Source organism: Manduca sexta, chromosome 21 (genome assembly GCF_014839805.1).
Source record: "Manduca sexta isolate Smith_Timp_Sample1 chromosome 21, JHU_Msex_v1.0, whole genome shotgun sequence".
Classification (NCBI taxonomy): domain Eukaryota; kingdom Metazoa; phylum Arthropoda; class Insecta; order Lepidoptera; family Sphingidae; genus Manduca; species Manduca sexta.
This window is the reverse complement of record NC_051135.1, coordinates 14,523,868-14,548,847: the sequence shown is the minus strand read 5'-3', so window position 1 is coordinate 14,548,847 and position 24,980 is coordinate 14,523,868. Positions and strand designations below refer to the sequence as shown.

Here is a 24,980-nt window from a genome sequence, read left to right as displayed (position 1 = left end):
CATCGATATCATCACGCCGCTGACTAGATTCGACATTTCGCACAATAATAATGTAATGTAACATTTGGTGACATTACTGAACGTATTTTTATTTGCATTTGGCGCCTTTTGATCCCCCGTCACATGTCAAATGCGATAAATTTCATTTTGATTGCGATCATACCTAGTCTTGCCATAAATATTGTAATAAAGAAAAAAGAAAATTGTTAACTGCAAATAACATTTATTACTTTTACAGTGTGTCAGTTTAATACATAAATATAAAACAATTAAAAATATAAAAGCTTATTCGAAGTGGTCTCCATTGGCTGCAATACAGTCCTTTAAACGATGAGGCCAGTTATCAATAGAAGCACGCACTCTTTCCATGGGAAAATTCTTCACTGCCAATCGTATAGATTGTTTTAGGGACTCCAAATTATCATGGCGTTTAGAGCAAGCTGTACTCTCTAAAACTGACCACAAATCATAATCCAGCGGATTAAGATCGGGACTAGACGACGGCCAGTCTTCAGCTCTGATGAAGTCCGAAACGTTCGATTCCAACCAAGACTGCGTGGACCGAGCTTTATGACCCGGCGCCGAGTCTTGCTGGAAGGACCATACTTGGTTATTGAACATGGTGATGTTAAGGGGCTTAACTACCTTCTCAAGAATGGTATCTTGATACACTTGTGCCGATGTTTTGATACCTTTTTCACAAAAATATGGCTCAGTCACTCCTTCATAGCTAACACCCCACCAAACCATCACTGAAGTCGGATAATGTCCACGTTGCACTCTGTCGACTAATTGGGAAGCTTCCTTAGAGCTTTGAGCATAAATACGGTCATTTTGTTTGTTAAAATGTTGCTCAATTGTAAAAATTTTCTCATCCGTAAACAAAATTTTTCTGTGACCTCCCTTTGCGTACCGCTTCAGTAGTTGTTTCGATTTTACCACCCTATTCTTCTTTAAATTATCAGTTAAGAAATGGCCAGTGCGTCTCTTATAGGCTGCAAGTCCTAAGTCATCTTTTAAAATACGCGACATGGTTCTAGGTGCTATCTTCATTTCCCGAGATAAAATCTTTTGCTTTCGGACAGGATTTCTTCGAATTCTTTCCCTTACTGCTTTGACCACCTTTTTCGTACGAACACTACGTGGACGGCCAGATCTTTTCTGTCACAAACAGAGGAGGTCTCATTGTACCTATTAATAGCCCGGTACACAAACATTTTACTAATACCAAGTGTATGGAGAGTTTTAAAAATTGCATTTGGCTCCATACCTACTTTGTGTAATGCTATCACAGCGATTCGGTTCTCTTTATCACCCCACACCATTTTAATATCGCAAAATATTTTACAATGTATTGGCGCCAAAATGAGAAAACACAATGAACAATCGTATAAAAATGACAGATTCGAAATTCAAATGTAATATTTTTTTATAATTAAGTGTAACAGTATTTATGGCCAGACTAAGTATATTTATTCAAATGCATAAATTATTCGTTTTAAAATAGCTATTCATATACTATTTTTATGACATTCTTACACGTAATGTAATTCAAGACAATGCACAGAATTCTGAGTCGTAAAAGTGCGTGTTGAGTAGAACTGAATGTGCACAGAAATGGAAGTAAATGGGCAGCATCGACGACCAGGTACTTGAGCGGATGCTAAACCCATTCATTTTATATTATATTATCTAAATAGTTTCAATATTTGTAGGAATTTCATCTTGTTTTTGTGCACGTCAAGGTCGCCTGTATGCACGTCAATTAAATTAATAGCATAGTTTATACTGCAACTTGCCATTGCTAATATTAATGTATATGTTGGTGATCCTTTAATAAAAATACGTGGTACATGGATAGGCAACGCAGAAATCTGTATATCTATATCGGCAATGAATTATCGCCCAACAACGCAACTTCTCAAGGAATTTGTTATGAATATTCTCGTATCTAAATAATCTTTGACTAGTGTTTTCAGTTGCAGCCGGCGACTGTCCAATATTGTGCATAACCAAAGTAGTTCTCTACGTGTTGATCTCCATGTTTGTATTGGTGAGCTTACTTCCGTTTCACAATTCTTAACCACCTCTTAACGGTAAAACAAGTTCATATGTAAGACTGATAATGTCTTTTCTTAATCGAACTCGCTGTTCTATTGAGTGTCTAAATTTCTTCTTGTGTTGTTAATTTTAAATGCTGTTTATTGTCGTCCCGAATTTAATAACTCATATAAATGTACTGAACTCTACACTCCGATACACGAGGTGCTCATTATTGTTCGGTGTTCCGTAGTACTTGCCGCTCGGCGATCCCAGCGTGCGATGTGCTTCTGACCCTGCCACGCATCGCCCCGGCACCTTTGCCGACTGGGCTTGCCAACTCTACACCGGCCTACTGAAGTAAGGACCACGGTTGATTTTCAGAGAGTGCTAGTATATCGCTGGAATATCTTAATTTGACCTGCATACAGGTATGTAGTTCTATCATCTCACTATCCAAGAAAACCGATGTAAACTAATGAAAATATTACGTGATGTGGCAGATATCTATAAAAAGGAAATCACCAACGCACCGATCTGTTGATATTGCGGTAGTGTATTCTTCGAATGTAATAGCTTGTCGTCGTGTAATGTGAGCCACCCCCATAATAAAAGATATTTAGAATGGTAAAGTGGAGTCAACGTGTGACGCTGTAATATGTTTCCAGTACATGGCATCGACTCGGAAGCATCGCGGAAGTGGTGGGGACTGCGGCTCGACAAGCGCTCTACCGGGCCAAGCTACAGGTAACACAACAACCAGCGCAATAACGAAAGCATGTCAATATGATCGTGCCAAACTCTTTATGGTTTACTGTTGTTGAGTAATATTGTAAGCGTTAACCATCTGCGCTCTACGTATCTATTTTTAAAAAGCGCTATTATAATAAGTTTTAATACCATGGTACGCGAAATACAGTATTAATTCCTACACTTGCCGCAAAGATAACCAACATAAACAAACATTCTGTGTGAATAAATGCGCCGTAATGCGTGGTGTCGATCCTCGGTGACAAGAGTTGCAGTGGTTGTGGGAGCGGTATTGTAAGACATATTACAGTTTGGTAAAGCAATCATCAAATCATCTCGACGAAATACATTTTTGCTTGTTCCAGTTTTACGAATTACTGAATAAAATCGACAAGAAAGACCTGTGCCGCGTAGTGTGCTGCTTTGATGCGGTAAGACGATAATGTTCCGCCTAAAGGGCTGAACCAACAATTTTTTTACCATCTTCTTATTGTTATTGCATTCTCAATGATAAACATTACCGACGAGCTAGATTTTTTGTGAGTCAACCACACGGGCAGATCCAACGCGACTGGTTTAAATAGTTGTTTTTCAAAGTATTTGTGTCAGGAAGAAGAATGCTGGGGTGCAAGTAAGGACGAGGCAGAGAGTCGTGGATCAGCGACCCGCCGCGCGAGGAAACATTGCAAGAACAAGTCCCCGGGCCATCCGATTCGGAACTAAATATAATAATAATAATATGTAGTATCATCATACAATGTTATTAAAATCGAGTAAAATGTCATGTCTAAGTCAAATACATTTACTACATACGGTCATTACGCCGCGCCGGTTTCGCGACCACTTCCCTGAATAGATTTATTTGATTACAGATAATAAGCTTTCTTATCGAAATAAAAACAAAGAGTATTCTTTAAATATTATTTGATCGTTGATGTATGGTATGATATTTGAATAAACTTCATACTGATCATTTAGCCTAAAATAAAAAAGGATGTTCATTTTACGTGTTGACTGAGAGGTTAAAATGGACATGTACCTACTAAAAGGAAAAAATAATAACAAGCCGTGCGGCATTCAAAGGTGTAACTTATAATTATAACTATTACTTTAATTACGTAGATATTGATTTAAATTAATAGTTGATAGATGAATTCTTATCTTATATTAAATTAAAATCACTTAGGCGGCTAATGAAATGCATATTTTATTGAAACGTTAATAACCGACCATGTGTTCGAATTCTGACGTGCGATATCTTATTTATATTTCCTTATACTGTAGAATTTAGAATTAGGAGTTCTAAATTCTACAGTTTAGTTTACGATCACAATATAATGTTTCATTAATTCACTTTTAAAATGTGGTCGCTAACTGAGATAGTTCACAAAGTACGACCGATGGCAGTTTGCGACTATTAATACAAAAGAAGATGACCGTAAACGAAAATAAGTTGTTTAAGACTTTAAGTAGAGCCAATGCTATTGAGCGCTGACCTTGGGCGTTGTACTATAACGCTCACTAGATGGCGGTAGGCGTAGCTACACGGTATTGTACGTTTAAATCCTTGGTTGAAATATTAGGTATATCAATGTTACATTTGTAAATATTATATATACTGTAGGTAGATAGAAAACTATTGGCCAAATCAGACCAAAGAAACGTTTGCAAATGTAATATTTAGCTTTTACTTGTAATAGCTATTATAATTATCATGAAGTTGAAAGTTCATTAAAACATTCGGTGCCGGGGGCGCATCTACAGTATTATAAAAAGCAAAAGAGTTTGTTTGCTTGTTTGAGCGCGCTAATTTCAGAAACTACTGGTTCGAATTGAAAAATTCAATTGACGTAAAACGGGGATAAATATAAATAGAAATAAGTATCTATCTAATTTAAGTATCTATCCTATGTCCTCGAGTATCAAACTATCTCCATGCCAAGTTTCAAAGCCCTTAACTGGGTATGTTCAGTAGTCAACCATAAAATTCCTAATATGTGTTTTATAACTAATTTTTATTTAGTTAATATTACGCCCGATCGGCTCGCCGCCTATCACATCATAGGGTGGACTACACACTGCGGAAAGTGAGGGCACCTGTTGCGCCTCTGCCTACCCCTTCGGAGATACAAGACCTAAATATGTGTGTATTGATTCTACAAATAAAAAAAAACAGTTCATTAAAAACTATTAATATTGTTTATTATATGATGTTTAATTATGTTTGATTTGAAAGGAATGATTTCCGTTAAGAATGTAAAAATATTTTGTTTCTATAAAAGTTGTTTTATAACTTTATTTTTATTGTATAAAATACTGCTCGCAATCTAACACACTAGTGACAGAAATAAGTAGTATAGTGGTCGTAAACTAACACTTTCGCTTTCTTTACACGCCTCCTCTTATTTTTTATAATTTATGAATGGAATTGCGATAGTCTATATTTTGTTTCCCTACTAGACTATATTTAGGACCAATGTATAATGTCGCTATTTTATATGTAAATGATATATATTTTGACTCGACTGAAGACAACAACTCAATTGAATAGTTCGCTAACCAGCGCAACGACCCTATTTCTATAGACAGGTCGAAACAAAGACATGATGGCCGGAAAAAATAAGATAACAGAGAAATAGAGTTGAAAATTGACGATGGCATTGATTTTGATCTAACATAAGATGTAAACCTATAATTCTATAGTGATAATTTATCATGGGTTCAAAAGATATCTGGAAGAAAGGATACCTGCGAACGAAGGCGCATAATTTTTTTTCGTTTCATAAAATTCTACAGAACAGTAACGTCCAAGTGGTTTGTAATATTAGCAGAGACTTGAGTGGACCGCGTCGGCCTTTATTTTATAGCGGTTGAAGTGATTGCCATCACTTCAACCGTTATAAAATCGCTTTTACTGCCGGTAATATCGTAAACACGGCTCATATCGTCCGACACTCGTCGACGGTGCTGCTGATTATACTGAGGGAGTGTTTGTTTATCCCGCTTGTGCAGTATATACGTATAACAAACAGTACTGAGACGTGTGGCTTTACCACTGAGCCCTACACTAGGCGATATTATTATCTAAATATATATATACAGGTAAATTTTTATCTATTTCTTTTCTTGTTTACATGGGCAAAAGTTTTTTGCCCATCAGGACTGACTACCGCTGATTTGCTTCATGTGCAAATGTTGTTCCAACCCTTAATTTTGTGACGCCGATCGACGACGACGGCCAAAATCATTGTTTTGTACTTAACAGTTAAAATTCGGTTCGGAATTTGCCAATTTCCACAGAACGTTTCCTCACTGCCTACATAAATAAATAAGTGCAACCAATAAAATTATGAAAAACAAAAAGTCGTTGAGTATTATGGCGTCGTTTCTCGGCGTGTTCGTCACGTGTTCGGTAAGTAATAAATATTACTTAATTCTATTGGTAATTGATATTAATTCGTTATATCATAATGTAGCTTATAAAGGGATAGCGGGAGAGGAAAAATTACGAAGCCTCCCTGTTAGGCTTATATTTACATCTCATGCCGTTAAAAACAAGAAAGCTATCATCATGATATTAAGGACGATTGTTTTGCGTTTCGATTGTAATGATTCTTTATGGATTCAATTGATGTTTGCATTTTTATTTTGCATGGTCAAACTCGTGGCAATAAGCTAGCAGGAACAATGGAGGTGGCTAAAGGGGAGATAGACAAAGTTATAGAAGATGAACTGACACACAAACTCGGCGAGGATCTGCTGCAGAGCATCGAGAGGAAGTTTCAAGTGGACCTCGAGAGGCGAGTCTCCAGAAGCACAACGTCTCTATTAAAATAATAAACTATTCAAACTCTGAAATCACAAATTTTTACCATGAACGTTGACACAGTATTTTAGTATGCGTCTTTAATTTTCTGAAAAATCATTCGATAGGATGCCTACGATATTTTCGTCTCACAGTGTGTTTTTGTAACAAAGAATCCGATAAAAACGTTAGTGTTGTGTCCCACTTTGGAATTGAAGTCAACCAACAGAGGTCTTGAATATAGTTTAAAAACCCGACAGGTCTGTGGATCTTGTCCTGATAAAGATCAAAATGCTGCTCCAGAACGGCACCGTCCATATCCAGGATAGGCTAGCGGAACTACAGGACCTGCTCGACGGCATGAAGCAGACCAACCAGATACAGGTGACGCAACACACCTATAGAGCACTCTTGGAATGTTTATCCATCCAGAAAAATATTACGGAATTGGTGTTCCAAGAATCTAGTTTATGAAATAAAAATTTTACTGTTGCCCTCTTTGACGAACTGGTCCAATCCATCGATTATAATTTGAATAGTTTTCTAACCGTGACGTTATGTTAATTTATTAAGGTAGAGCAATGCCTGGTGGAACAGCAGAACGCGACGGCGGCGCTGGCCGAGAAAGCGCTGCACCAGATGGTTGTGTGCGGGTACGCGCTCATCGGCCACGACCCTGCGCATGCGGTTCGCACCGTAATCGCTCTCAAGGATATGATCAAGCAAGGTCTTATGCCGGTGAGGGTGCCCTGAGCAGTGGCAAAGTTTTATAGAATTAGGTAACATAATTTGTTAGGGATAAGTCTAAAAATAAGAATAGGTGCTTAGTTTTTTAAACATAAGATACAAGAAAAATTTAATATTCATCTTTTGATTTTAAACGATGCTTACCGTCACCCAATGTTGCGGAGTAAAAGATACGTTTATACGCAATAGTTTCGATGGAAAATAAAGAAAAGAAAAAGTATGGTAGAATAGAAATTACAGCAAACACCTTTACGCCCTAACTATATGTTACTAGAGACTCTGCCCGCGTTAAAAACTTTTCAGGGGATGGAGGGTCTACTACGACTTGTGTCTTATGTTCTCCACGACACCAACCTCTTATCATAAACTGCATGTTACAAAAACGCTGAATTCAGTATTATTCCGGTTTATCTTCATCTTAATTGACAATATCTTATTTGCCTTTACCTCGCTATCTCCAACAACAGAACAAGTAAGAAACCACGGCATTTGATTTCTATTGCGTTTGTAACGTTATCCTATCATTTAAAGACTTATTTTCTAAGAAACGTAAAGACCGCCCGCGGTTTTACGTAAACGAGTCGGTCTCGGTAAAAATACATGCTAAGAAATGTCCAGATGTTTGTGTCGGATTTTCAGATATACGAGCAGAAGAGGGAGCTTTACGGCTCCCTCAAGACATGCGGACACAACCACGAGTCACTCAAGAAGGTCATCAAGTGCGTCATCTCTAAGGTACATTCTACGTGCACTCGTTTAAATACTATCATGAGGGTTCCTGTTACATATTCAGAGTGAGTCGCGTGACATGCGTATTTTAGATGACGTTGCACGCTGAATATCCGCAAATATATGCTGTCTCTACAAATTTCATTCGTGACGCAAATATTCAAAGAGAAAAAGGGAGGAGTTTTGAATTACCTATTTACTTTCTATCACAGGAAAGCCGTAGACAAAATAATAAATTATGGAGTTGATGTTATGTTCAATAGTCAATGTTATCTAATGCAGTGAGGTCATCCGACAGTACTGTTTGTTCACTGACTAGTGGAGATGATGGCGCCACGAGATATTTCGCGGATGAATCCTCTTAAAACTGCGAACCTCGTTACATGAGCGTTGATTTATGGAATTTCAAACGCTCGTTGTATAGTTTTCGCATCCGGAGCCGAATAAAAATAAACTCATCTGACTAACGTTTTATGTTTAGAAAGAATATTTTATAGTGTAAGCCTACCTCGATTTCCTATTATAAATATTTATTAGAATTACGTAGTATATAAATAATAAGATAATAAGACTTATATTAATGTTTTATTATTTTATTAACAAGCCCATGCTTATATTGAGTTGCAATTAAAGTCTTCATTAGGATCGATTCACGGACAAAGTTCACTCTAATACTTATCGTAAGCGTGGTACATTTTACGTTACCTACACTATACAGAAGACAAGTCTGTCCCATGAATCGATGACGATCATTTATTTTTCTTATATTTTACTTTACTATCGGCAATAATATTATTAGCAATTATTATATAAAACGTTTCATTGGCTGTACACGTCTGAACCTTAGTCATAGATAAATATCTCGTTTAAAAGAAAGTATTACATGGGTCGAAGTGACACTGGGACACAAGATCTTTAGCTGACATTGACCAGAGAATATTTTTTTATGATTCTAGAACATTATAACGACTACAAATCACAAATAAAATTAATTATTTTCTTATAGTCGCCACTAATAAAAACCGCAATGATGGAGGTGACAGGGAAATTAATCGAAGGCGTGGTAGACTTGACGAAACTTCTGGCGCACGGCGCGATGCACGAGGCGTGTCTCATAGAGGTCATCAAGACTGTCGAGGACGCAGCGTTTGATCTCATCGCTCACGTCAGGAAATGCGTATATCATAACGACACAACAGCAGAAGTGGAAAGCTATCTTCTAGAAAATAACGCGACAATTCTTGACATAGATAATAAGAAAAAGGATGACTCCCGTCCAAGTGTTCAGGAAAACATCGAAGAAGTACAAGAAATGAAAGACCTAATAAGAAGAATGCTCACTGATAAAGGAAAAGAGCTCGATAAGAGATTCAAAAGAAAATTAATCAAACTTCAGCAAGATTTGAAATCCGTGGATACTAACGATGTAGCAGGGACCGCTATTAAGGATGATTGAAGAATTGTTTGCCAGTAATTATATTAATAGTTTTATAAGTCGGTTTTGATTGATGGCAATAATAAAATTTATGGTTAATCGTAAACTTTTCTAGTGGTTATTTTAGTCCAAGGTGACTGCGGCAGTAAAAGTTTGAGAATAGAATTTTCGTTATCATTTAGTTTGTATGCAGAATGTAGTTCGGCAGTCAGTGAGGCCGGCACAATTTAAAACTGAGGTCATATATTAACGCATCTGCAAAGAATAAAAGCTATACCTTATCTTGTTCATTTAATCTTAGTATAAATGAATGTTTATTAGTCTTTACATGTCGTGCTACTGGACAAAAACTTTATACGACTTCTAAGAGAAGTTCAATACAGGACGATGGGTCGGAAAATCCTTGCTAGTTAATTAGCTACTACACCTAAACCACTTTTGGAAGATTCTAACGAGTGGGAAAAGCTGCACGATATAAGAAAATTATTAATATATTTGTGCGATAGCGTAGTGTAATGTATTGAAATAAAATTAATCATTTAGATTCCGTCAATATTAACTCTACCACCGGTGCGGAAAGCAGTTCTCACCAGAGAAGAACGGGCAAGAAATTCAGGTGTTGCTCTTTTCAAAATCAGTTGTAGGTATAAACTAAAGTACATGATGTAGAGAAAAAAATGTTATTGTTTTTTTATTGTTCTTTAGAGCAGTTCATTCATATACTCGCAAAATAGGTAATAAATGAAAGGAGAATGCCCATTTTTGTATGAAAGTTGGGCTACGCTTGCGTCTGTACAAAACCTTCGCTAAACTATAGGGAATATATCCTAAATCTCATATAAATTGAAAACAATTGGATATTCGATGGGAGTTCGGAGTAATCAGAATTTTATTAACTCGGTTATTTTGAGGTTAAGTATCGACTGCAATGATGTACGGTAGAAAGTACCTACGTGCCTAATTAAGTTCAGTATTGCAGTACCTACTTGATATTGCTATAAACAATTATTGGACATTCTTTTCACTTAGCTTTAATCGCTCTTATAAGAAGCTGATAGGTATTAACATATCTGATGAGACGAAGCGCTAATAAAACTTCTAAGATAGTATGGCGGAATATTAATTTTTCCACTGAGCATATACTACCCGACCCTTTGTGTAAGTACATATTTTTCTGGCTTATGAGTTATTCTATTACATGGATTAATTTAATCTTTATTTTCACCTACCATTAGCTCATTTCAATATGGCGTCAACACATATTGTAGAATAAATTCAGCTTAGTTTTTATAACCGGCCGCATGCGTGATGCCAACCCTCTTTGGAGGATTCCGATCCCAGGCAAGTCATGTCAGAAACAAACAAACAAGAAATAGTTGCTTGGCCTGGAAAACGAACAGGAACCCAGGAGCTAACTTCACAGCCTAATTAGGCTAATAGTTACTTATCATAGGAAAAGAAAAATAAAACAAGAAATACGAAATCCGATGTATATTTTTATATAGATGTGTATTTTTGATAGATATGGCTTCCCAGAAAACAAACAAGAACTTGATGTGGCCGCAACACGCTTATAATACTGCTGAAGTGAGTGAATGACTTCTTGCAGTGCTGGTCGGGTCATGTCATGTCGTTGTTGTCTGTAAACCTCTCTATTAACTGATCTCCAGCAGGCAGCACAAACTCGTTCCAGCCTTGAAACCTGAAATATAATGTAGAAGTTGAGTAAACATCTTCAGATTATTTTTATTGTTAAACTGTGTTCTTTAGTTTTGCAAGATTTTTCCCACATTGTGGGTAGGTTAATAATAATCTACATAACTTACAAACTGGATAGCTTGTCTATAAAATATACTTATCGTTGCTGTGGCATCGCAATGGTGCAGTTAAAACATCGCCGGGATAAGTATGTCATCTCGATTAATTGTCCTGGGTCTAGGTTCTAGACGACTTTGTGTTGCTAACTAAAAGCCTTCCGTCTCAAAGTTCGGAACACACATTATACACCTTGTTTCTTAACAGTGAATTTCTCGACTCAACATTAAAATACATAAGAATAACACTCTGATCTTGAGTAAAATATTTTAATAATTAAATATTTTTATTCTGACAAATCTAGTGTCAAAATGTCATTCATTTCAGTTGCCAGTGTAATAAAAATCAGTACCCATATATTCATTTAATTAAAAATAAAGTCCAAACATGTTTTAGCTGACTTTAGTATTTCTGTCAATGCAAGTACAAGTCGCCATTGGTTTGTTTTTAGAAGGATTAATATTTTATCTTTTTTACCAGCTATTTGGAGTTTGGTTATAATTATTAAGTAAAATATTTTTTATAACAATATTTTTGTTTAATGAATATTTAATCCATATATTATATATTCAAGTACAAGCACATTTATTGTGCATATTAACTTTTTTATTCCATTTAAAAGGGAATTTGTTATAAATTGGTATCAATTCGCCATATTGGCAGTAAATTATCCGGTGTTTGATTTACAACAATTAAACAACTTTTTTCATATCTTTAAAACCCCTATTTGCTCATGGCTGAAATAAATACAAATGAAGTAATAATTAAAATTATGATTTTACATGGTTATTTGGTTAAGACGCATGACTGACGCAAAGATAGCCTGGTTTTGGGCATTGTCCTTTCCATATGAGTGCATAACTCTCTTAGGAAGTGAAGTATTATACTCATAATACCCCTACTACTTGATATAGCAAGCGAAATAGGTAAAACAGTCCACACAAGCAGCACCCGTTCACAAGTATGACGCATGTGCCAGCCATTGGCCTCCTCAACCATGTTGCAGTAAGGTATGAAATAAACGAATGAATTCATAATATGCACACAAGTACTATGAACAAGTTTAAAATAGCTTCGGCTTGCGGCATTATACGTGTCCTTTTAGGTATACCCCGTCGAGATTCACCGAAGCTTTCTATCAAAAATATAGCCATCAGCCATACAGCAACTACTATTTATGCAGTATTAAAAATAGGCCAGCTTTACGAAATACCAAAGTGTTTACGAGACGTAGATAACTCGCGTGTGTTTACATTACTCTCTTTGTTTACCTAACCATAAATACGGGCCGGTCATGGCGCGCGATGGAATTGAAAATCGTATGGTTTGAGTTGACGTCAGCGTCTGGTGCGAGGACTGGAATTATTTGTATTGCCGTGAAGATTAATATGATGTGAATTTAATCTTGAGGTATTATGAAACGCTTTATGAGCTGTTTTCGTTTTTTATTTCGGTGAATACGTAGGAGGCGATTATAATCATAATTGTCAGGGATCAAATATCTACTGAGTTATTTATCCGCACTAACGTTCAGGCCGGGGCGCTCCACGTTAGATACCATACAATTATAATATAAGGGACGGCGGTCATAGCTTTTAAAATAGATACCCATCCATGAACGTCTGAAATACTTCAACGTTGACGGCTTTTGAATGATTCGAATGTATTTGAAGCGATCTTTTCATAACTATTATAATTTTTTAAATAAAATTTTACTAATATGTATTAGATTTATAAATTCGTGGTATAATCACCCTCATCCGTGGGCGGCACAGGGGCCGCGCTGTTGAACATTACCGTGGATGAATAAAGATTTAGAACGGATATGAGATTGATTTTGTTGATGATCAACAATGTTACTAATCATTTGGAACGTGCTTATCAGTTCGTAAAACTGACACTTCTCGTTAGTTTAGTGATGAAGTAATGGAATACCGCGGGCGAGCCGGCCCATTCATGCTGCAGACAAATCTAATTATGTACAGCGCGACTCTACCTTACTTATATTCACTCCACCGCTACACATATCTATCATCAAAAGGTTTGCGCCGACCTTTTACGTTACATAACAAAACACAGGTGAATGCCCTATTTCACTTTGTTTAATTATTCATATATCCACGCCTGGCGGCGCGCCAGCGGGTAATGGATGGACACGGCCAGCGCGCTACAAGTCGCTGTCAGGGTAAGTGTTGGATTTTTCGTTTATATGTTTTGGGGTCACGATCTACATTCTGGCTTGGTTGCTGCAGTACTGTTGTTTTGAATGTGTGTTGTGACCGCATAAAGCGACTCACTGTCATGTTCCACCAGTCCATCATCGCGTAGGAGTCTCTATATCGATAGTGGGCGCCCTGTACCTGACGTTAGGCGCCATTTTCTAGCAAAATCAATTTAACGTATAAGAGCTCGCTATTTGCGTTGAGGGTCCGTAGCCAAAACACCTTTCTTCAATCTTTTACGTTAATACAAAACTAAAATATTTATGCGAATGAAAATCTGTCTAAATCGGAAGTCTGTCGCTTGAATATGTCATTCTTATATATTTTTTTGTTCTCCATTAACTTTAACGATCGTAGAAAGGCGTCTTGGCTGTGGCCCCAGGGTTCTAACTTTCCAGTCCCACCTGCAAGTTGAACAAACGACTTGATAAAAGTCGCAGGAACAAGCTGAATGAGTGCTGCTTCTAAGAAGTCTGCGAAGAAATCTTTAGGGAAGGCCTATGTTCTTATCAGTCGATTCCTGTGGCTGATAATGTTGGTGCAACGTCTCTTACTCCTATTTGAAGGAAAAAGACTGAGCCCATGTAGTGAGTTGTGCATATATCATATCATCGTGGTCTATCTGTGCTTCAACCAATGTCCTGGATTCATGTCGTCTATTGACGAATTATTAAGTTTTGGCGTTATGTGGGTCTGCACGAGTTGCGTTTGTACAGTTAATTACAGCGCTGAGCGACGAATGGTAGATGGATCCTACGATGACGTTATTATCTGCGTCTTGAGCTGCGTCTCCACGAGAATGCGGCGCACGCGCACTGCGCAGGACACGCGCGACACTAGGCAATGGGAGGATTAGATGGAGGCAGTTGTATGTTTTTTGTAATTGTAATTTAGAGGAAAAATATTACTTTTGTCATAAAATGTATTTAAGGGTCCTTATTGCCTTTGTATGCGCATTTGTTATACAAACTTGAACGTAGGTATATATTTATATATACATTCAAGTTTGGCGACTGCATCCATCAGTCGTTTATATGTATTGCACAGTATTTGTTTATTAAATGCATGTGGTGCAATATCTAAATACTAGTTACACTGCACACATCAAATATTATTTGTAATGAGTCATGCGATGGGTTCCGGTCGCAGTGCTGCGGAAAACACATGCTGTTTACTGCGTGTCTCTCTGTTTATATTGCAGGTTTACTGCTGACCGTTATGAAGGCTAGAGTCCTCTTCTCCCGTACATCGGCTATATATAAATATTTCTAAATACTAGACACTTATAAAAGTTGAATATTTGTCAGTAAAACACTGAAATTTGGCTGAAGTATAGCCTTATTTTATCCCGTATTCAAAGTGCTTTGGAAAGTGATTTCGGTATATCACTCGGTAAATCAGATGATTTAGCCAGGCAATTATAATTGCACCAGGACCTCTGCAAAATCCCCCGCCCGCGCGGCTGTACCCTTGGCACATCACACATGCTACACCTCGGCGTCTTCCCATTAGCGCACTCTACGGTATGCTCAAAGCTCTGTAATCTATCGTAATTCACTGGCTAATAATCACATGCACGTGCCAACGCTTTCGGGATTGTTCCATTTGTTCTCTCCGCGCGCCGTCTAGCGCGCCCACTAACATGCTTTTCGCTAATAACCATATATTATATTAAACTGCATACACAGTGGCTTTATTTAGCGTTAAATACCTACGCAATATTACATGCATTGAAAGTAACGAGTACAATGTTATTTGATTCTAACAATGTAAATAAAAGTGTAAATTACGCAAACATGTTTTCTATGGAGTCTTATGACTACAATATCAGTGTTTAATGTGAGGTATCCAGTCGAGACTCAATTGTACATTGTGCAACAAACTGAATACTCGAATAAAGAATGAGATACGTAGGTGGGCTTTTATCATGTATGTTCAAAACGTGATGTAGTTTAATGTTGTAAATAAAACCGTTGCTTCCATTATCCACTACCTATTATGTGTGGTAGACTTGTAAATTACCGAAATAAAGTAAGAAAATGATTTCATTACATAGGTACCGTAGCTTCGTAACTTTCACTAGATGTCTACTTTTAAAAATGTACTAGTCAATGCTGGTAGGAGGATATATTTTGTATCCGCTGGAGCATATAGCGACCACGGTACATTCGGTGGTAAAACCGCTACAGTAGTTCACATAAGTGTGTGGCGATAATGGACCAAACTATGTATATCCGGATTTCACAGGCCGGTATAATGAGCCGGCGAAAACACCGCAGAATAACAGGATATCATTAGGTATCGAATAAATACGGTTGTTTAATCAGACGTTCAATCTCACCTAACATCAGTTTAATTAGTACCTAACTCTAGATTGAGGTTTTACCAATAATATATCAATTTATTTTTTAAATATTGGGTAAGTATATAGTAATAATATAGTATGTAGTAGACTAGTAGTAACGGTTAATAAGTAGAAAAAGTATTTTAGTTATCAATACATTTCACGATCATTCTGATATCAATTATACCCCGGCCACAGATTGAACTTGAAAATGAAATACGCATATAGTTGAAGTTCAAGTGTAACACAGGTAAAAATTAAACAGTTAAAAAATATGTATCTTCTTATTACAAGAAGGTCACCATTTTTTATTACAATAACCGAAAATAGGTAAAAATGATCATGTTCACTTGATTTATAAGTAGAATTTTGCTATTAGTGCAGCACCGGACGGCCGCTCATAGTCTGCCCTCCAATAAAGCTCGATTAAATTCGCATTACCGTTAAAATTAGCCAGTAGGCAATACATTCCGACAGAAACACCCAAATATTTGGAAAGTCTAAATATTTGGCGTCTGAATAATTACCGATAAACATTATGGACCACCATACTATAGGAGCGCTAGATAATGATTTTTCGCAGTTATCGAGGTCACAGAATCAGTAGAAGGAGGATGTGATGAGACGGAAAGAAATAGAACATGTTTTTTAAATCGTGTCTTCGTTTGTTATTCTATTTGTACCCAAATCTAAGTACCTTTATATTAGAAAAACACGTTCAACCAAAATTCTATACTAGGATCTCTCGGTCTATAGCCAATATATATAATAGCCCGCTATCATTAGTGCTTTAGAACAACAAGGCGACTAAGTGGTTTTAAAATTGACTATTGATTTAAATAACATGTTCCTCTAATGAAAAAAATATTTAAACAAGTTTCCTGTTATGTGCAGTAAGTTTGGTAGCAGATCGTGCATTATGAACCTAAGTATAGCACAAATTAGGCTGTCATATAATTAAAAACAACTAAATAAAATCGGTATTCAAAAGCGCACGTGTCGCCGCGACTCCGCTGTGGTGTGTGTATAGGGTATACAGGTGAGCCAATACAGGCGTAAACCCGGACTCACCGTGTAGGCAATAGACAGCCTACGGCCACACAACGGGTAAGGCTAGTATATTTTTGTGTAGGTGTGTGCGAGTGTAAAAATGGACAGTGAGCGGCGAGTGTCTAGGGTCGGCAGCTCGCAGCCGCACTTACCTGCGTCAGTGAAAAAGGCGCTGTGCCTGTTGGGGCTGGACGGGACCGACATGGAGGCGGAGGTGAGGAAGGCGCGCTTCACCTTGGTCCACTTGGAGGCGCGCGCGGGCCGGTGCGGCCGGTGCGGCGGGCGCGCGCCCAGCTCCAGCGACCGCGCCGGCGGGCAAGCCACACACTCTTCGGAAACAAAATCACATCTGTAGCCGGAAGGCCTCTCTGTCTCGTTATTACTGTAATGGTACTATGTTAGCTCCGATCACCCACATAAATATATTTTTGGCAAGAGGCAATAATAATATACTACTGGCCCACTGCTGGGCAAGGACCTCCTCGACTTATGAGAGAGATTAAGCCTTAGTCCATCACACTGGCCTAGTGCGCATTGGCGGACTTCACATACCCTCAAAATTCCTACAGATAACTTTTTAGGTATGCAGGTTTCCTCACGATTTTTTTCTTTACCGTTCATCAAGCGATAATTCCTAAAGAATACACACAACTTTAAATACGTTAGAGGTGAGGGCCCTTGGGTTTTGAACCTGCTGACAATCGTCTCAGCAGTCCATTCCACTTCCGAGGCTATCGCCACTAAACAAGCTAGCAATTTGATCACCTAAGGAGTAATGACAGCCGCGATGCGATATGAACAGCTAAAATAGGGATAGAGATGGTATTTGTTCAGTATCTGGTGATCCGATTAGCCAATCAAATCTCAACATGTCCTGTCAGTACACAAGTATTCCCCCGGCCCCGGTCAGCTCAATATATGTTAGAAGTAGATGAAATGGCTCACAGTGCTCCTTCAAAATTCCGAGGAATAAAATCTGTTTCACATTATTGCATGTAAGTATGTCACGTTTTCCGTATTTTTGCGATAAAGTCGCCTACAGCAACAGGGACGAGTTAAAGAGGACAGTCAAATGGAAATATTTGGCTTGATTTCAACGAATCACCGGAACACATTCATGCGACGAGCACTCGCCCTCTTTGTACCCACTCCGCACTCCCTGCACTTGATCATTGGCCATGTATCATACAGAGTTTCCATTCGATGTATATCCTATTGTGCACACTAAGTCATAAACATAAGGGCTGGTAAATAAACTCGAACCGTGATGGTCACTTACGGATTATTCCTTTACAATTTAGATGAAGTTACTAACCACATTATAAGCTCACTACTTCTAAACAGGTAACCTTTGACCCCTAAAAGGACTTTGTCGTATAAACACACAAAATATTGTACGTGTATGAAAATGTTAGGTACGTAGTTAAGTAAATATTAAGAAAGTTAAATTACAATAGTTAAGTGGCGATAAGGAAGTAGACAAGAAAGTATAATAATTAATTAGTATGGCGGTCCATAACTTGGGTTGGTTTCGTTATCCACAACTTATACAAGTGTGCATTTACTGCGCGGTACCTAAATACATAATTATATTAAATACTATAAATACAATCAAGCAACGGCACAAAACATGTAATGTGAGGCGTAATTCTTACATAGGGCCGTAGGCGTATTTGTCGCGCGTATACACTACATATACAAATAACATGGTCGTGTTAGTAAGCGCCTCCCCCGGCAGTAGCTGCGGTGACGACAGCGCGTGCTGCTGGCCACGAGGGAAGGGCATCAAAACCACCACACGCGCGACAAATATGCTGAATGTGTACGAGTCACAACTACACCTACTGAATGTTCTGTAACGTATACAACTCACCGAGCTCCTCGGAGGAGGGTATGGTGAGGGTGAGGGCGGGCGGCGCGTCGCTGTCGCCGCCGTCGCTGAAGGAGCGGCGCCGCAGCGGGCCCTCCGCGCCGCGCCACCCGCCGCGCGACCGCTTCTTCACCGACTCGCGGTGGGTCTGGATCATGTCGCGCATCTTGCCCCACGGACTCTTATGGAGTTTGTTGGGCGAGGGAGATGTCGAACTGTCATCCTGAGAGAATTGATTCTTTTAATTTGGTTCAACTTTTATCGATTATAGTTGCTCTTATTAGCCATTTTGAATGTATGAAAGTCTTATGGCGAAATAAATATAATCTTTGAAATAAAATATAAAACCCAGGAATTGTCAATGTTTTTTTAAGAATGCAGGTTGGCAAACGAGCCACTCATCTTCAGTGACCGACACGCAAATCAAGTGACATTAAACACTCTACGGCTACAAATCGAATATTGGTGAGAGTGAGTGAGTAGTGACCTGTGGGGGCGCCTGCAGGAAGGCGGCGTTGATCTCGTCTCCGCGGAGCGTGCTCTTTCGGCAGTCTGCAACCGAACACCCGACCAGTAAGTATTTAACATTGCTCACACTACACACTACGCCCTTCTGAGACAGGGCGGGTGTATTTTGGGCCTAACATATAGATGTCAAACCCTAAACTCGTTGAAGTTTTCAAGGGTGGGTAAACAATGGGTAAGTATTATTTAAGTGTGACTTGATCCATATAATAATACTAGCTTTTGCTCGCGTCTCCGCCCGCGTTATAAAGTTTTTTAAGCTAAAGTTTTCCGTTATAAAAATAGTAGTTTCCCGGGAGCCTATGTTCTTCCCAGGGTCTCAAACTGTCTCCATACCAAATTTCATCTTAATACGTTGGGTAGTTTTTGAGTTTAACACGTAACAGACAGATGCAGCGGGGGACTTTTGTTATATTATTTAGAACTTTTTAAGTGAAACAATCCCGTCATACATCATTGTTGCATAACTTTAACCGTTTACGCAGCGCAGGCAACGGAAGCTCTCAAAACTCATAATTTTCCCCGTTTTTGCAACATGTTTCATTACTGCTCCGCTCCTATTGGTCATAGCGTGATGATATATAGCCTATAGCACTCCAGGAACAAAGGGCTATCCAACACAAAAAGATTTTTTCAGTTCAAACCGGTAGTTCCTGAGATTAGCCATTACTGCTCCGCTCCTATTGGCCATAGCGTGATGATATATAGCTTATAGCGGTCCACAAATAAAGGGCTATCCAACAAAAAACGAATTTTTGGTTGAAACCGGTAGTTCCCAAGATTAGCCATTACTGCTCCGCTCCTATTGGTCATAGCGTGATGATATATAACTTTGAGCACTCCACAAACAAAGGACTATTCAACACAAAAATATGTTTTCAGTTCGAATCGGTAGTTCCTGAGATTAGCCATTACTGCTCCGCTCCTATTGGGTATAGCGTGATGATTTATAGCCTATAGCACTCCACGAACAAAGGGTTATCCAACGCAAAAAGAATTTTTCAGTTTGGACCGGTAGTTCCTGAGATTAGCCATTACTGCCCCGCTCCTATTGGGTATAGCGTGATAATATATAGCCTATAGCACTCCACGAATAAAGGGCTATCCAACGCAAAAAGAATTTTTCACTTTGGACCGGTAGTTCCTGAGATTAGCCATTACTGCCCCGCTCCTATTGGGTATAGCGTGATGATATATAGCCTATAGCACTCCACGAACAAAGGGCTATCCAACGTAAAAGAATTTTTCGGTTTGGACCGGTAGTTCCTGAGATTAGCGCGTTCAAACAAACAAACAAACAAACAAACAAACAAACAAACTCTTCAGCTTTATATAATAGTATAGATATAGATTATCGGTGGTGGTTCTTGCTAAAGCTATAGTATTATATAAACCTGAAGAGTTTGTTTGTATGTTTCAAACCGCTAATCTCGGGAACTATTGGTTTGAATTGAAAAAATATTTTAGTGTTAAATGCCCATTTATCACATTTTCATGAAAAACTTAATAACGCAGGCGGTGACGTGTGCATAAGCTAGTTAGTTATATGACTCTATGAGTTTATATTATTTTAAAGGTAGTGATCTATTTTTTTACACCTTGCCCTACGCCACAGCGACACCAATGACGTAATGTCAACGGATAACTGAAGGGGCGTTCGAATAGACGTGCATATCGCATATGTAGCCGGTGTGAACACAGCATGATATTATGTGAGCATAACTGACTTGCGTCCATGGCGAGCTCTTCGCAGGAGGAATTAGGTGTGAGCGAGAGCGCGCTGCCGGGAGTGAGGCTGGCGGAATCGCGCGGGTCGGGCGGCGGCAGCGCCGCCGGCGACGAGCCCGCCAGCGCCACCGCGCCCACCATCGCGCCCGCCGCCACCGCACCCGCCGCGCCGCCCATGCCGCCCATGCCCGCCGCGCCCCACTGCGCCTTCTCCCATCTGACACGAGTAGTACATGTTTACACATAATCAAATAGTATAGAAAATCACTAACTTGCACCTTAAACTCTAAAACAGAGATGCAACTAATATCCTGTACACCCTAACGGTAACTAAACAAGCGCGAATACACAGGCGGGCAAACCTATTCACCACTCCTAATAAGGTAAACACAGTAACACATGGGGTACACTAGCTTTTATTTCCTTGTATTACAAGAGCCGATATAAGTACTTCGCCATTCACATCACTCTTGACACTTCAGCAATGTTATATGTCATGCGAACCGTAGCTGCTAAGTTAGATATGTTTTGTTTGGCGGACAATGCAATATTGGAGCTGGCGAGTCTACGTTAATGGCACATAGAGAATGTTAGTGAAATATCTCTTGAGAATATCTCTCGTGCCACTGGATACCATGTGCCGAACAGCGACGTTAATGCCTAATGATTTTTCTTTAAAGATATCTAACTAAAGTCAGTAAAATTAATAGACGATCCAAGACTTAACATCTGATATCCGAAGGTGACGAGAGTAGAGTACTGCGCAGTGCCAGGTGACAATAAGTAAATCTAAATGATGAGATTGATATTACTTTGTACCATCAGGCGAGAGACCTGTAGTTTCGCCGGACAGTAGCAGAGACTTGTAATGGTGTATGTTCTGTAGCCGCGTATTTTTCTCGACAGTTATTTGCATTCTCTTAACGTCGCCATTACACATCCGCGTCGTGCGGTTTATTATTTTAAGCAGCTTCCAAGAAACATTTGATGTCTGGATTTTTTGTAATTCTTGGGATGAACATCTCCATCATGATTCCGCGACTCATACACTATAATGTGTATTAGGGCGTGGAAAGTTTCAAAGAAAATTAACAAACGCGTACAGATACTTGAGAGTAGTAATATAACTCAAATTTTATACGAATATGTTCATCAGTAGGTTTTATAAAAAGAAGAATAAACAAGATAAATGCACAGCTTAAGATCTACCAGGACAAAAAATGTGCCACCACCATATGAACTATAATGTCACAGATGTCTGAACTAATAGAATATAACAACTAATCAAACAATAATCGGGATTGCGGGAAGATCTAATGTAATATAATAGAATAAAATTAAATAAATAAATAAAATAATGTCCATTGACTAAAAATAGAAAAGAACCAGGTGTAGATTATAAAAGTGTAGCATTGACCTTTACGAAGATTTTCCCATAGATCACAACATAATGTGGTGACGCTCTAAGAATGGTATCAAATTAATCCTGAACGTCTGATCGTCTCTCGTCGTCTCATTGAAATCCACATCAAATAAAACCGCTAATAGTTTAATAGAAAGCTCGTGGGTTAACTATTAAGCAATTCGAAGGGTCTGTTATTATAAATAGTTCTTTCTGCTCTATATTCTATTTAAAAATGATTAGAAAAAAAATTTAATTATGATTAATCATACAGTTATTAAACACTAATTAACAAACGTAATTATCAAAGATCGAAAAGAACTGCTTTGTAAAACGCTTACTTACACTCTGTGATAAAAATCGAAAACAATATGATCGCTGTAAGTGCAAGTAAGTGCAAGGCAAGCAAGTGAAAGGTTTAGTTTTCACATTATAGCACATAAATAGTGTAATATGTACAGGATTCATCGGCAAGACATAATATTTACCTGAAAGCTGCTTTCACTTTGGTCCACTTGGAGACCCTCGATTTCTCCACTTCTTTGGAGAACACTCCCTCTGATCTCCTCCGCAACGGAGTGCCAGGACTGACGTCACTATCTTCTCCTCCTGCAGAGCGGGATCGCTGTTTTCTTAGTAGTGAGCCACCAAATCTTGTATGACCCTTCCATTTGGACCCAGATCGTTTCATCCTGCCGCCGGTGATCATGGAGTCGAACAGCACTTGCCCGTACTCGCACTCCAGCTCGGCATCCAGCGCCTCCTGTATCAACTGCAACTCCTTATACTCATACTTTAGCTTTTCATTTTCCAGGTCAATCTTTTTGTGCGCGCTGTGAAGTTTTTTTAAATGTTTCACGTCTCTTAACCTTCGCAGTAGCCGCGAGTTGTGTTCTTTTAAAGCTACCAATTGGTCCAAGAGTTCCAGGAGTTTCTCTAGTTGATCGAGCGCTTCCATAGTTTCTTTGGTGTGCTGAGCTACTTCTCTGCCACGCTTGGACATAGCGTCGTCTCTCTCTTTTAACCTCTGGAGCATACTCTCGCATATTTGTTCTGGATCAGGAATCTCGTCGATAAGGCTCCAGTCGTCAGGAGTCCGCGCAGTCAACGGCGAGGACCCCTCGGCATCGGAAGGAGTTTGCGGTGATTTAACAGACAGCGTTGCGGGAGGTTCCCCTCTTCTTCTCTTGTGCAGCGAGGTGCCGCTGGGAGGCAAGTCTGACAAATCTTTGGAATCCTTTCGAGGGATCCCTTGCTTGTCGTCTTCACGGACTGCATCGGTGACGTCGCCGTCCTTCATTGACGTCATCGTGTCTCACTCGTGTGATCTATTTATAATAGAAAATAAAAGCACGTGTGTCGCTCTGCTGATAGGACGCGGCGGTATTTCGAGGAATGCATATGTTATACAATGAGATTGTTTTATTTGTTTACTCCCGCTGTAGCTACTGGTGTGTCACTGCACTGGAATTTTTGGTAATTATCAATATACTCTGGTTCACGTGCAGTCCCACACTGGGACGCGGCTGCCGAAGTGCTTTGTTATACTAACACTCATAATGTCTATTAATAAGTCACGTATAAATTGGAAACTCCAATACACATTGTATCGACCATTCAAACGTCGAAACTATTTTAAATCTCACAGCATACTTGCTTCAAGTTTTGTTAAAAATAGACATAAGTTGTTATTTTACGTTGCCACTGGTAAATATTGTTTATGCTTGGACGACACAGAACTGTTCATTATGACTAATAATAATAAAGTTGATTATAAAATATTATTATATTTTCAACTCGCGCCGCCCAATGCGTGTGCGCATGCTCTAGGGCGGGCAGCGGACCGCACACTGTCGTTTTCCGACGAAAATTGACGGAAATTATCGAAGAAAGCCGAAGTTATATTTTTAACTCCACCGACCTAAACTATCGTCTGAAACAAAAATATACTTTGTGTTTCGTTCCATAAAGTTGAGAATATGAACATAGATAAGTTAGTTGCATTAATACGTCCTCAATGTTACACGGCTTCCGAATACAGAACCCATTAACCCATTTTTTGAGAGTAAAACAATGTTCACTCGTCGTTCATTCACAATTTTCTTTTTCTAATCATTTTCTGTCTGCCCATGTGAGTTGTGACTGATATGTAAACGCTGTACACGTTTTTGGAAAGTAATTTTATTTATTGAATATACCTAGGTATTTACTTTATAGATTAAAACTAACGTTGTTAAGATATTAAAGGGCAAAGAATTTTGTCGTTAAAGTATATTACAAGTGGTACTAATTATAATATTGTTAGGAACTGAAACGATTATTATTAAAATAAAAAAAAATATATCACTGTGTACAGATATACTTTCACAAATATTACACAAACCAAACAACCGGTACGACTGGTAATGAACAACTGCTCACTGCTGACTGACGACTGCCCGGTCTGTCAAACGCTCTGTGTTTTTATTGCAAAAGGAATTACAAATACCCTCAAAAAATATTTTTATCCTACAATATT

General features: G+C 38.7%; 3 protein-coding genes across 7 annotated transcripts in view; 2 read left to right on the top strand and 1 right to left on the bottom strand.

Moving 5' to 3' along the window:
• The window catches only part of LOC115447906, a 36,972-nt gene extending 12,522 nt beyond the window's left edge, over window positions 1–24,450 (bottom strand). The window contains exons 1-5 of one of the 4 annotated variants that reach the window (XM_037440867.1): window positions 22,951–24,450; window positions 21,060–21,277; window positions 19,295–19,359; window positions 18,811–19,030; window positions 17,090–17,266 (exon numbers count right to left, since the gene is read on the bottom strand). In XM_037440867.1, coding sequence (XP_037296764.1) covers window positions 17,090–17,266; window positions 18,811–19,030; window positions 19,295–19,359; window positions 21,060–21,277; window positions 22,951–23,771 — 1,501 coding nt within the window. In that variant the 5' untranslated portion in view covers window positions 23,772–24,450. The remainder of the gene's footprint in view (window positions 1–17,089; window positions 17,267–18,810; window positions 19,031–19,294; window positions 19,360–21,059; window positions 21,278–22,950) is intronic. The other 3 variants (XM_037440866.1, XM_030175195.2, XM_037440868.1) reach the window with 3 other exon arrangements.
• Window positions 1,474–3,574, top strand: LOC115447909. The gene is made up of 6 exons (XM_030175203.2): window positions 1,474–1,648; window positions 1,980–2,053; window positions 2,294–2,400; window positions 2,709–2,787; window positions 3,156–3,221; window positions 3,404–3,574. The coding sequence occupies exons 1-6, from the start codon at window positions 1,606–1,608 to the stop codon at window positions 3,533–3,535; spliced, it is 501 nt and encodes a 166-aa protein (XP_030031063.1). The 5' UTR covers window positions 1,474–1,605; the 3' UTR covers window positions 3,536–3,574.
• LOC115447907 lies at window positions 5,682–9,614 on the top strand. Of its 2 annotated transcripts, none has more exons than XM_030175197.2 (7): window positions 5,682–5,892; window positions 6,091–6,202; window positions 6,442–6,590; window positions 6,856–6,979; window positions 7,169–7,333; window positions 7,982–8,077; window positions 9,078–9,614. In XM_030175197.2, the coding sequence occupies exons 2-7, from the start codon at window positions 6,140–6,142 to the stop codon at window positions 9,525–9,527; spliced, it is 1,047 nt and encodes a 348-aa protein (XP_030031057.1). In that variant the 5' UTR covers window positions 5,682–5,892; window positions 6,091–6,139; the 3' UTR covers window positions 9,528–9,614. The 2 variants fall into 2 exon arrangements, with proteins under 2 accessions (XP_030031057.1, XP_030031058.1); XM_030175198.2 differs by having other exon boundaries at window positions 5,683–5,892; window positions 6,466–6,590.
• Window positions 24,451–24,980: the final 530 nt, after the last annotated feature.